Below are 13,167 nucleotides of genomic sequence, written 5' to 3' on the forward strand. Positions count from 1 at the left end.
GGGATTAATCCCTGCTTGCACTAACCGCAGGCAGTTGCAAACTGCTGCGCCGGTTCTTTGTTCAACAGACACCTTCTCAAACAAACGCCTCTCTACTGGCGTCCCCTCCCTTGTATAAATAGCAGTTACCATCTAATAAAGAGGACACTTGATTCATTTTATTGTGTGTGAACTTCTCTGTCGATCTTTATTTCAACACTATTAAAGATGAACAAAGATCAACTACCTTTTTCAGCTCAACGAAAAAATAAGATGACTATTTTGAAAATATCAAAAAGCATATTTAAATGTTTTAGAAAAATCTGAAGAAAAAAATCATGGGAACATACATATATACGCAGGAACATGCTGAATTTCATCAAAAAAATGTTGTGATTTGTAGGCTGTATAAAAAACAAAATACAAGGCCCATTTAAAAATGTGCATTTGCCTTTTTTCTGCACGCCACACGTAAAAGTGTAATGCCGTGAAATTTTACACATACATAGTGTACATGTGCGTGCGTGTTCACAAATAAAATTAGAATTTTTCACGCTCCAAAAAAGTAAAATTTGAAAACAAGCTCACTAGAGCTCGGCCTTCGTTGGCATTTTTCGATATATTCCTGGGCAATTTATCCAAGTGACAGTTCCAATTGTTACGTTAAGAATGCGACCTGCATGCACATCCCAGCAGAGAAGCGTGCTGACATAATTATACTACTCCATTACACAACAACAGATGTACGCTAAGCAGCACATGAACTGCTACACGAAAAAATGCCTGCTGGTCAGCCAGCAGAGCACTTTACTAGACTTCCAGTACTCCCTACATTCGAAACCTAACATAACAGAACTAAGAACGTTAATATCTAACCGCAGATCAGACGAGTTCTGAGTTCAGAGCCACCCACACACGCAGATCCATGTTAGCCTCTCTAAATCCAGAGCCATATGTTTACCTGCCAGGTGGTCGAGTCTGGTTTGTCCGCTGACCACCACCAGGCTGCAGATACCGTTCGATTGCTTGATCGTAAGCAGAGCCTACCAGGCTCCCCCTCATCTGTCCCGTGGGCTGCCAGTTCGGATCCATCTCGATCTCCGGGACATCAGGTTCCTCGAACAGGGGCATAACGGGAGTCGGAGAAGGTGGTAGACCAGGAGACTGCACTCGCGGTTGCACTGGTGGTGCTAAACCAGGAGACTGCACACGCGGAGCAGCAGGTGCTAGGCCAGGAGACTGCACACGTGGTTGCACTGGTGGTGCTAGACCAGGAGACTGCACACGCGGAGCAGCAGGTGCTAGGCCAGGAGACTGCACGCGCGGTTGCACTGGTGGAGTTGACGGTCGGGACACTGCTTGCGTTCTCATTGCCTGGCTCTGCTGGGGAATGTAGAGATGGCCTGGTGTGGCCTGACTAACTGCACTGCCTCGGTTCACCAGTTGGCCTATTAGATTGTCGAATTGTCGCTGGTCATATTGCTGATATTGTTGAGGGTAGGGAGCTCCATAGGCATTAGCACCTCTACCCTGTCCTGGGACTCCCGTCGGCGGTCTCAGACGCATGAAGGAATTTGCAGCAAGGCCCATAACCCGGCCACGTTGATGGTTTGGCATGTTGCGCATATCCTGCCAGCATTATATGCAAGTCCATCAAGAAATGTTGTTTATCAAGATAAATTCAATCCAGGCAAAAATACAGAGAAAATTTAGTTCCATTTCTTTTTAATAAGTTGAAACTGGCTGCAGTGAGCTCGCAGTCTACAGTAGTGTTACTCAACAATGTTATTGTAGGTGCCTACGCCAACAGACATCCTAGTACAGCTAACAGCTAATTGCCAAAAACAGGTACTATCATAAGCTAAATACTTAATGCGGTTGCAAAACACAAGCAAGATAGTATACAATTACATGACGGGCCTGGAACTTTTCAAATGACTAGGCATCAGGTATTTTCAAATAACTCGGGAACCAAATGAGACATTTTTCAGCATCCAAACACTATCATACTACTCCCTCCATTCCTAAATATAATGTCTTTTAGACATTCCAATATGGACTACATATGGAGCAAAATGAGTGAATGTACTCTAAAATTCGTCTATATACAGCTGTATGTGGTCTATATTGGAATCTCTAAAAGGTGTTATATTTAGGAACAGAGGGAGTACCAGTTATGGAGCTCCAGTGACTTATCACATGGTTTTGCATAAAAGTAAAGTCATCAACTAGTTCTAATGTGAGTAAATATATATTCCCTCTGTAAACAAATATGAGACGTTTTAGATCACCAAAGCCGTTTTAGATCACTACTTTAGAGAGAGAGCATTTAATATGATATGAACAGTAAGTACTCCCTCCGTTTCTTTTTAGTCTGCATATAAGATTTGGTCAAAGTCAAGCTTTGTAAAGTTTGAATAACTTTATATTAAAAAATATCAACATTCACAACATGAAATCAATACTATCAGATGCATCACGAGATGTATTTTCATACTATATAATTTTAATATAGTAGATATTTATATTTTTTATATAAATTTGGTCAAACTTTAAGTTGTTTGACTTTGACCAAATCTTATACGCGGAGTAAAAAGAAACGGAGGGAGTATATTGCAAGATAAAACAATGCAATGCTACACTATGTTCGTAAATAGCATGCCATAGGGCCTTCAGAAGAGTAAAATTACCTGTTGTGTCGACTGTAGATGGAATGGTGAGGAACCATCAGGAGCCCTTGAGAGTGGCCCAGCACCATTAACCATCGATGTGATTACACTGTCTGCATTTGTCACATGATGTGTTTGGTAGTTTGAAGAAGGTGAAATGGACTGTGGGATGGGAGGCGGACAATTCGAGACATTTGCCTGCACCCTTCTAGATGAATATGGCACTGCTAGAGCCTGGACTGCTATAGGCTCTCTCCTGACATTTCTAGTATGATGTGCTGACCGAAATACAGAATCTAGCTGTGATTGCATCTGTATAACATTGGGGTATCCTTGTGAAACTTGTTGCATGGCAGATGTTGAATTGGAGGTTTCAGAAGGAGAGATAGCACGTGTGGTAGCAGGTTGCATTTGCAGGATATCTCTAGGGAGAATAGACTCTAAGGTCCCAATTGAACTAGAGCCAGGTGCACCACTAGATGATAGTAACGAATTCTGGCCAGAAGTTGAAGTTCCACCTCCTGCATACATATCTTCAGACTGAGCGGCTGTGCTTAGAGGGAAATCCGGAAGATAGTCCATGACAGATATATCTTCATTATTCAACACAGGCTTCAAATCTTCCGAGGGAGATGCTGAGCTCATAGGCACATCACCATCATCATCCTTGTTTATTAGGTCTATAACACCCGAAGGAGTTGCATCAGTTTCTACAGTATCCCCATTCTGCTGAATTACGTCAGCATGTTTATCTGATTTCTCATCATGAACTGAAACAGCTTTCCAAGATCCATCAGGGAAGATGAGAACATCCATGACATCATTACCAGTCTCTTGTAAAATCTGAAACAAGGAGATCAATCACATAGTAAAACATAATAATCAGATGAAAACATGTACAGAACTACAGATTCATTATACAACTTGCCTTGGCCATCTCTTGATCAATTCGAATGTCAATGAAATTTGAAGGAGTATTACAAAATGGACAGCGCCAGGTTGGTTTCCTCAAGTTAATATCCATGTAACTGTCATAATCAAAACACTACGCAAAACAGCCATATTATTATTTCTGTCTAGAAGGAAAAGGCTCAATCCATGAATACAAATAAACAGATAGAATATGTACCTGATGGTGTTTGCATAGGCGGCCTTTAACTGGTGTTTGCATACGCCTTAAACTGCAATAACAAAAAGAAGAAAATCAAGTGCAGCTCATTAGCATTTTCCATTCCAATAAGCAGAGGTTGAATTTACAAAACCGAAACCGAATAACCAACAGTCTAGACAGACACATGGAGTATCAGAGTAGTCATTATAATGTGAATAAATTGTCCAAATTGGGTTTGTGTAAGATTACCAGAGTCACATACACATGCATGATAAACAGTTGCAACTTCTACATTGGCAACCAGACATAGAACAGAATTAATTAATGCAGATCAATGACAAAGAATAGTTTGTATAGAGGTTATTTGTCGTATTACATGCAAGAGCTTACTTGGGACCTTGTAATATACTCCCTCCGTTCCAAAATATAAGGTGTATTAGTTTTTTCAGAAGTCAAACTTGTGCATGTTTGATCAAGTTTTAAGAAAATGTATTAATATCTACAATACCAAATTTGCATCATTAGATCCATCATGCAAAGTATTTTCATATTTTATTTATTTAGTATTGTGGACATTGATATTTTATTCTATAATCTTGGTCAAACATACATATGTTTGACTTGCACGAAAAAATTTATGTACCTTATATTCAGGAAAGGAGGGAGTATGTATGTAATATAACAGGATTGTAGGTGGCTAGGCACCCAAGTTTTATTAACTTAGAGTAAGTAAATTCAAACATAATACAGCAAAGTACATGTCCTGAACATACAGTACCTTATGGGGCACTTTAGGGAAACTCTTGATGGCCCTTCAAGTATCTCTGAATCTACATAAAAGTTCACAATGAGGAATTTGAAAAAAAATGTTATTCCAGATTTCAGTCAAGAAATTGTCAAAGCATAACATAAAATTAAAGAGCTAAACTTAATGACCTACCAGGAAGATCTGTTGTGACTGGTTGGGCATAGTCACTGAGTTTTGGAGCATCAAAAGACATCAAATTGTTCACAACTGCTATAGCTATGATGTAGTTAGCTGCAATATGAAGCTAAATCAGCACATGATAGAATTTGATGTGTGCTTCTGAATAAGAAAGGAAAACACACAAAACGTCATCACCAAACATACCAGTAAAATACCCAACAGCTTGTACGATGTTTGCACCATATTTGAGCATCTTGGTGATATCAGTGGGGAACTGGGGTCCTGTTTCCTGTTCATTATTTGAAATGCCATGAACTAAGCTTACTTGAGAACTGAAGATTAACCCCTGTCCACAGGGTGCACGGGGCTTTGTGATAAAGCAAAAAAAACGGCAGGAAGTGGAAGGCAATGGTTTTTCTTCAAACAAAAAGTAATTTAGTCAAGTGGGACGCTAACCATTGAAACATTAGTCCTCTTGTCAACACCTTTTCCGTTTACTAAAAAGCTGAAACATAAAAAACATCAGGCATCAGGCATGTGTCTCTTGGCATAACATTATCAAGCATCAAAGCAAAGAAAGTAATGCACCTCACATGCGGGGGGCTTGCGATACATGATGAGACATCTAAATTTTCCTTTTGGACAACAACTAGACACTGCAGAAGGTGAGAGAACCAATAAATCTACTGGATATAACAACATGAGACAATGACATTGAAAGATAAAATCAATAAGAGGATTATAATACATACTCCATTCCAAATTATTTTGAGTTCTAGTTTCTCTCAAGTCAGGCTTCCCTGTGTTCAACCAAGTATATAGAAAAATGTGCTAATATTTAAAACATCAAGTATATAATAATACAGAAATATATTTTATGATGAACCCAATAAAACTAATTTGGTGTTGCAGATATTGGTATAGGTTTCCATATACTTGCTCAAACTTAAAGTGATCTGAGTTGGGCTAGAAATACAAATAATTTGAAACAAAGGGAGTAGTCGTGGAGTGGGAGTGCTACCGAACTCCCACAATAGCCTTGTACTATCCGATCACTCAATAAACAACAAAGGCATACAGATCAGAGATTTTGGAATAATGAGCATACAAGCAGAATCTGTGCAACTATTAGTTGTTACTGACAGCTAGATGGTCCCAAAATCTTTTGGACACTATTCCAGAAGAGGTATCACGGTAAACAGGACGAGAGTGGGCAACATGCAGACACAACAAATTAAAAATATTCAGTTCCCCAGTATGAAGTCAAATGCAAGAGACATTAATGCAAAACTAACCGATGTGAACAGAACATAATGCTACAGTGTTATGTGAAACGTTGTAAAAATACCTAAGAGGCTGTGTCAAAGTAACTCATCCTTTTGGTCAAGAAACTCAAAAGAAAAACTTATAATTAAGTGAATAGTATAATAGCAAAACAAGAATATCAGTACATGAGCAGTTTAAATATCATTAAACACTTGTTAAGACAAGTCATGCAGAATAATTAAATGGCATCAACACTTGTTTAAATCAGTACATGAGCAGTTTAAATAGCATCAACACTTGTTGACACAGCCAAGTAAAACACTTAAATAGCATTAACACTTGTTTAAATCAGTACATGGGCAGTTTAAATAGCATCAACACTTGTTTAAATCAGTACAAAGGCAGTTCAAATAGCATCCACGCTGAAATTTAGTAAAATAAATATTTTTCCCTGGAATGGTACTTACAATCTTTTCATGTTTAGGTAGATTTCTATGAATAAAGAAGTCAGCCATCAAAATATCATATCCGACCTGTAAGTACAGACAGGTATATCAAAGCCAGGCTACAGTTATGAAACAAAGCTTTGTCGCTTATCAATATATGTCCTCCCACATGAGGATGTAAGAATGCAAAAAAGTGGGCGTGAGTGATCATAACAAATTAGAGAACTTTATCAGGAAGAATAGCACACATAAGATACTAACAGATTGACCACCTTTGCTTCCAGCGAAGTGATTAGACGGTCGAACTTCAACTTAGGATAGTACCTACAAGCAGGACCACATTAAAACAAATAAAATGTGTCACGAAGCTAATGAACGACTTTGGTTGATCATATTATAACCAAATGGGTTCAAATATATTTATTTAAATTTGTGTTGTGAATACTAACCTAAACAACTGAAAATGGGAACTTGACATTTTAAATTTATAGCTTCAAATTTCGAAAAATACTGACTCTAAGCTACACAATATTTGGATTTCATATCATCCTTCAAGTACTATTTTCACATTTTGACCTTGAAGCATGATATGAGATATCCATGTCACCCTGAATTAAAAGTCTGAAGTGTTTAATCAGACAGTAAAACATGTTTCACGAAAATGGGCTTTCCAATCTCAGGTTTTTTGTGGTTCTAATTTCATTTTGTATTAAGATTTACATAAAACTAGACAACAGGGAATGTGATGGCAACATGTAAACATCCAGTGAAAGAGATTCCCTCCTTACCTTGGCATTACTGTTGAAATGACTTCAAGAATGGTGCTGTCATTAGCTGGTTCGCTACTGTTCGTGCAGAAGCTGCCAGATAACTTCATGCCAAGATAAATTATAACTAGGTAAGACGATATGGCCATGCCACCACCCAAGTCTACAGACATGCACAGAACAATGCAAATAAAAGAAGAAACCAAGCAATACACACCTCATCAGCCATTCTGAGAATATCAATGTAATCTGAAGGCTGAAACCATTTGTTTTTACAAGCATTCTGCAAAACAGCACATACATTAGCAGATTAACTTTTTAGTGGGAGGGCCACATATTATGTTTGAAAAACAAGCTCAAGAGACAAATTGTAACCTTGCATATAACATAATCAACAGATGCATGAAAAATCGTAACTTTGGCATATAACCTAATCAACATATGCATGTAACACTTTGAATTACTTGAAACAACTCAAAGGTAAATTATACAGTTGAAGAAAACTAACACGCATGGGTAGGATCAATGGATAGATGGTAATTGTTTTATAGCAAACATTGGGTTGAAGCAAATAATATGTTGATGATACACATAATCATCTATGCAGACGCGGAAGAAAATGTGTTCTTCACTATAAGTCTGTTTACAATTGGATTTTTCAAATAAACCAACATGACTGAAACATGACTATATAAACGGATAATTCCTCGTATGTAATTGTGTTCTAGTTTGGGAAAAAGTTTCTAAGTGGTACTAAGTACTAACACATGACTGGCATGATAGGTGATTTACCTTGCATGATATGATCAGTACCATGACAGCAGATTGTAGAAATGGATCCTTCCTCAGCTCATATACCTGGTAAATAGTGGTAGAGTTCAAATTAATAGCACAGAAGTACACAAAATGCTGACCACGACTTAATTTACTGCATAAACAAATTATCCACCCACAACGAATGGAAAACATAATTCAAGGTCAAAATTCATAAATGTACAAGTCATATGCTAGGTACCTCATACAACAAATCTAGAAAGTAACAAAGTTAGCAGGTGTTCCCCAGAAGAAGAAGAAGAAAAGAAGTTTGAAAATACAAAATATATTGACCCATATCCTGAATAGACAGGTAATTTCGGGTATTGCACAAAACAAGGTGACGCCTGGCAAAGACTATATTACCCCCTTGATTAGGTCACTTATTAACAGAGAAGGCATATGAACAACAGAATCACAAATCTAACATGATTTCCTGTGAAATTAGGAACAAGAATCCTCCGAAGAGCATCCGCTATTATAGTAATTAAAAGGGAAAGTAATGTCACTTCAATTTTGAAGTTAAAAGTTAAGACTCTCATATGAGTTTCCTTAACTTTGGAGGTCAACTAGTTATCTCTACGCTACGAAATTGGTGGTGTACTTGAATTAACAGAGCACACTGCTGAGCCCCACAATTACAGAGCTTTGCAATTTTAGACAAAAGCAAGCGCATTCGCAGAAGGTCCAAGGGTAAAAAAAAAAAAAACTAGCTTTACAATGGAAAACCCAATTGCCGCTACACCAAATGTGCATACCACTTCTACAACACATTAAACTTGTAGCTGCCGTGGTGAGTCACACGAGCAATGAATCATAAGCAAGGAAGGGCGGTTACTGTCTAATAACAGGACTCGCCAGCAGAAACTGCCATGTCCGTTTGAAAGCCGCTATACGGACCGGCCGTCCTCCAAAAGGCACCAGAAATTGAGAAGACCGCGCGGAACAAAACAAGGGGGATTTGTCCGGCAGGGGAAGGGGACAGGCGCGGCTCACCTTTCTCAGAGTGTCCGGTATGTCGGTCGCGATCTTGGGTATGTCGCCGGCCGACAGCGCGTAGTCGATCCCCCTGCAAGCACGCGGCGGGGGGGAAAAAGTTAGGCGAGGAGCCGCCGCGCCGCGGCCCAAAAACCCTAGGGGGGATTAGGGGGGGAGGAGGGGTAATGCGGGTGGGGGGGCGGACCTGGCGAGGGCGTAGATGAGGTGGGAGAGGTCGGCGGGCGGGAGCGAGCAGGAGCCGCCGCGGAAGTGGCCCCTGATCCGCTCGCGGATGGCCTGGAGGCGGGCCGAGTTCATGGAGACCGCCTTCTGCAGCTGCTCCCTGGCCTGCTGCTGCTGTGGCTGCGGCTGCGCCGGGGCAGGGGAGGGCTGGTGCTGGGAGGCTAGGGCGGCGGCGGCGCCGGACATGGCCCGGCCTGGCTGGCTGTCTCTCCTCGGGAGGGGAGGCGGTGGGGACAGGGGAGGGGAGGCGAGTACTCGTAGCGGAACCGCTGCGGGTGGTTTTGGTGGGGTGGGGGTGTGGCGTATGGATGACGAGGAGGAGAGGTTATTTACGGGAGAGAAAATGTTGGGAATACGCGTCAGCGGGCGGTTTGGGGGCGGTCTCCTGCGCGGCGGTTGCCAGCTGGTATACGTAAATTGGTTTTCCTTCTTCTTCGTTTTTTTTTGAGAGAAAATTGGTTTTCCTTCTTGTTTCTTGCATTTGCAGGTGGGTAGCACACGTAATAGTGTATCGGTTTTCTCATTGACTAGTGCTCACGTTTATTTTGTTCGACTTATTTTGAGAGTGTCTACATATCTGTATATATGCGTCGTATATTATCTATGCATTAATATCGCTCGATTGGTGTGATCTTCATAACTCACTCTACATTTACGAAGACGAACCTATCCAACACCCCGCCCACGCCACCCCACCTCATTCCCCTCCCCACAAAAACCTGCACCACCAAACGACGACATTGGCACGCTCCTCTCTTTGACATTGGCAGCCAGCCGTCTTTGTGTCTCTTTTCTCCACTCGCTCACCTCCCTCCCCTTCTATGCACGATCAAGCTCACGTATAGTTCATCCATCGTTTCCATGTGTTTCTTTGTAAAAATAGTTGACCCATAACAGAATAGTGAGCTGCTTATTACGCCTAGAATATCATACACTACTTGAAAATGTGATTAGGCGAGTGATATTTACTATTTTGCTAGCCTGATTGGGATCGTCAGACAGAATATAACATCGTCGGGTGAATGGCTCCATCGATTAAATGGTGCATATGCATGTTATTGGTTAATTAACATACTGTCATGGGCTCAATATTGTAGATAAACATAGCATATGATCTTTATAGTTGGATTATCATAGAAAAAAACTTGTATGAATTGCATTGCTTGTGCACTTTTAATTCAAAATTGATGCACAAAGTCATAATATACAACACTCGGATATAACTCGCTTGTTTTACGACATGATGAACTAGAGTGTGACATGAAGGAGCCCATGAACTAGAGCTTCAACCATGAGATCAAGTAGCATAGTCACTTGGGGAGAGGATGGATGGAAGTTAGGCGACATTGGAAGGAGTATCTTCACTAGCGGCAATACCTCCCATTGGATCTTGCCAACATTGGAGAGAACACCCAACTCTTTTTCCTTGTTATGTGTAGCCTCTTTGTGGCATCCCCTTCATGGTGTTCCACGCTCTCTGCTCCACTTGCCTCCATGCCCTTTTGACCCATATCGCCTCTGACGTTGCATTTATTTCTAATTATTTTTTAACACATCCATGAATATATTTGTGTATTTGTAGCTCTATGGTCGTGTATCTGTTCATAATCAATCAATCACTACACTAAATATGCATCTCAAAGTGTTAGTACTCGTAGCGGGACTAATGTGGGTAGGTGGGTGGCGATGTTGCTTTTGGTGTAGCAGGGGTTAGGGGTGTGTGGCGTATCGATGATGTGGAAGAGAAGTTATTTATGGGGCGTTGGAGAGAAAACGAAAAAGAAAATATACGTGTGAGGTTTCGACGTGGTTGTGGTGGGAAGTTGGGAGGGGATGGATCAGTTGGTGGCGGTGGGCAGTTGAGAAGAAACGATTAGACAAGATGGCTCACGAGGATAATGATAAGAGCAAGTACAATAGAACTGAGTCAGCGGACTATAAGAAATAAACTAGTATTTTTTTGCTTAGTTGGAGGAAAGAGAAGAGAAGAGAGAAGGTAAGCGGGCTCTTAGTTAAGAGTCAGCTCTAGCACCTGCTTCTAGACACTTTGTGAGAGTAAAAGGTGGGTCATGTAATAAAAAATAATACACTCTTATAATCAACTATTATACATGTTGTCTATAAGATAAGCTATAAATGACATGGCAATGACTTATAGCCACCAGCTCAGCTCACTATACTATTAACCGTGCTCTAAGGGGAAGGGAAAGAATGGCGTGGGGACCCTATCACACATGACGGCATCGTGAGGCGGTTGATTCAACACGTCGATCAGTCACGTGGGGCGGTTTTTTCATAAGTATTTTGTTGTTGTATCAACACGAGCACTTCTCCCGTAAAATATAGCACCAGTCAAAGAGAAAACTAATACTACTTACCTGGAAAATAAAGAAAGAAAACCAATATGCATACTAGGTGGCAATCGACTTCTAGGAGATCTTATGAAGCGATCCTCTTGTCCCTTCTCTTTCTATGGTCACCATATATCTCCTTTCGCTCGCCATAGTCATTATCTTCTCCATGATTATTGATTGTTCCACGTAGCTACAACTAGAGGCAAATATACAACTACAGTTTTTAGTTTGGTGGAAGTGGGCAGTTGGACACATTGCCAAAATATGATACACTCCTATAGGATTTCCCTAAAGTCCTCTCGTCCTCCGAAGGCGCCGCCGCCGGAGTCTACGTGATTTCACCGTCGATCACTCTGAAAATTGATCGTCCGACGTTAGCTAAGTTCGTGCGACTACTACAGGGGTCTGCATGGAGGTAATCATTGGAGATCGACCAGGTGGGGAAGCGAGGGTGGCAGAGAAGGAAGTTCAGACAACGATGAACAAATACTCGCAGGGCGAGGCGGGTGTGGAGCCTCCTGACGCATCGCAACGAGAGAAGATAGCGGAGGATCTGCCAGAAGTGCGGGATGAGGAGATGGCAGAGGAAGATGGGGGCGATTGGGACCACGTTGGACCCGATCCAACCCTAGAAGATTCTTTTGAAGGGATGAAGTTGCAAGAGAAGAAGAGGAGGATCTAAATCTCTCGGGGGAGGTGGAGGAACTGATCAAGGAGGTTCGTTGGTTGGCTTTGTTTAGGGTTCATACCCTACGACCCTTTAGCCATGCGGCTCTTCCAAATTCCATGAGGAACGCATGGGCGTGGGCGCAAGGAGTCACCTTCAACATCAAGGATCCAAACCTCTTCCTAGCACAATGTCATTGCTTAGGGGATTGGAAGAGGGTAATGGAGGGAGGCCCATGGCAATTTAGGCGTGACCCAGTTGTTCTTGTGGAGTATGATGGATTCACGAATGTTGCAGAGTATGCGCTCGACATGTACCATCTCTGGGCCAGAATCAAGGGTTTGCCTGAGGGTTTGACGAGGAAGAAGGAGCTTGCAGAGAAGGTTGCTAAGAAGGTAGGAGAGCCCCCATTCACTACCATTATCAACGAAGGGAAGATCAACCCCTCTAGCCACCTTGGGTGAGAGTTTTTGTTAATGTTAACAAACCTTTGGTGAGATTTGTGTCGATCACTCTCAAGGAGAGGAAGAGGTACCTGGTTAGCCACGAGAAACTTCCAAAAAAAAAACTTCTGTGAATGCATGGGACCTGTGGTGGAGGAATGTGGCGATGGGATTCATGATCCCAAAATATGCGAGTGGGGAGACTATCTGCAATGGAATAACGATCCCAATAGGGGCAGTGATGGGGTAGGGCGTGGAGGTGGATGGCTGTCTGCTGGCAGGGGTGGTGGTGTTGATGCAGGAAGGGGATCGGTTGGGCAAGGTGATGGTATTGGGAAAGGAGGGAGAGAAGGTAATTCTTTTGACTCGGGGGGCCGAGGCGCTGGAGCATACAAGGAACAAATGTTTCAATCTAACCAACAAGAGGAAGGTTGGGGTGATGCTGTGAAGAATATCCGTAAGAGGCTCATCGGTGCGGATGGCACACTAAATGTTAGGGGACA

General features: G+C 41.6%; 1 protein-coding gene across 1 annotated transcript; it reads right to left on the reverse strand.

The window, feature by feature from the left end:
• Positions 1 to 545: 545 nt before the first annotated feature.
• On the reverse strand, positions 546 to 9,466 carry LOC123413595 (E4 SUMO-protein ligase PIAL2-like). Its single transcript, XM_045106532.1, has 16 exons — positions 9,163 to 9,466; positions 8,976 to 9,048; positions 7,959 to 8,024; positions 7,384 to 7,449; positions 7,188 to 7,270; positions 6,672 to 6,723; positions 6,421 to 6,486; positions 5,276 to 5,343; positions 5,144 to 5,192; positions 4,892 to 4,976; positions 4,700 to 4,798; positions 4,538 to 4,589; positions 3,778 to 3,829; positions 3,577 to 3,693; positions 2,670 to 3,491; positions 546 to 1,608 (listed from the first exon to the last, which is right to left on the reverse strand). The coding sequence occupies exons 1-16, from the start codon at positions 9,384 to 9,386 to the stop codon at positions 937 to 939; spliced, it is 2,646 nt and encodes an 881-aa protein (XP_044962467.1). The 5' UTR covers positions 9,387 to 9,466; the 3' UTR covers positions 546 to 936.
• Between the last annotated feature and the right edge of the window lie 3,701 nt (positions 9,467 to 13,167).

This window comes from Hordeum vulgare, chromosome 7H (genome assembly GCF_904849725.1).
Source record: "Hordeum vulgare subsp. vulgare chromosome 7H, MorexV3_pseudomolecules_assembly, whole genome shotgun sequence".
Classification (NCBI taxonomy): Eukaryota; Viridiplantae; Streptophyta; class Magnoliopsida; order Poales; family Poaceae; genus Hordeum; species Hordeum vulgare.

Excerpts from the sequence above, each read along its gene's own strand:
- LOC123413595 (XM_045106532.1), bottom strand. The coding sequence starts at position 9,386 with ATGTCCGGCGCCGCCGCCGCCCTAGCCTCCCAGCACCAGCCCTCCCCT. Across the intron at positions 7,271-7,383 it reads TTCTCAGAATGGCTGATGAG|TTATCTGGCAGCTTCTGCAC; the intron begins GTGTGTATTGCT and ends CTTGGCATGAAG. Across the intron at positions 5,344-6,420 it reads TACCTAAACATGAAAAGATT|TGTCTAGTTGTTGTCCAAAA; the intron begins GTAAGTACCATT and ends CACCTTCTGCAG.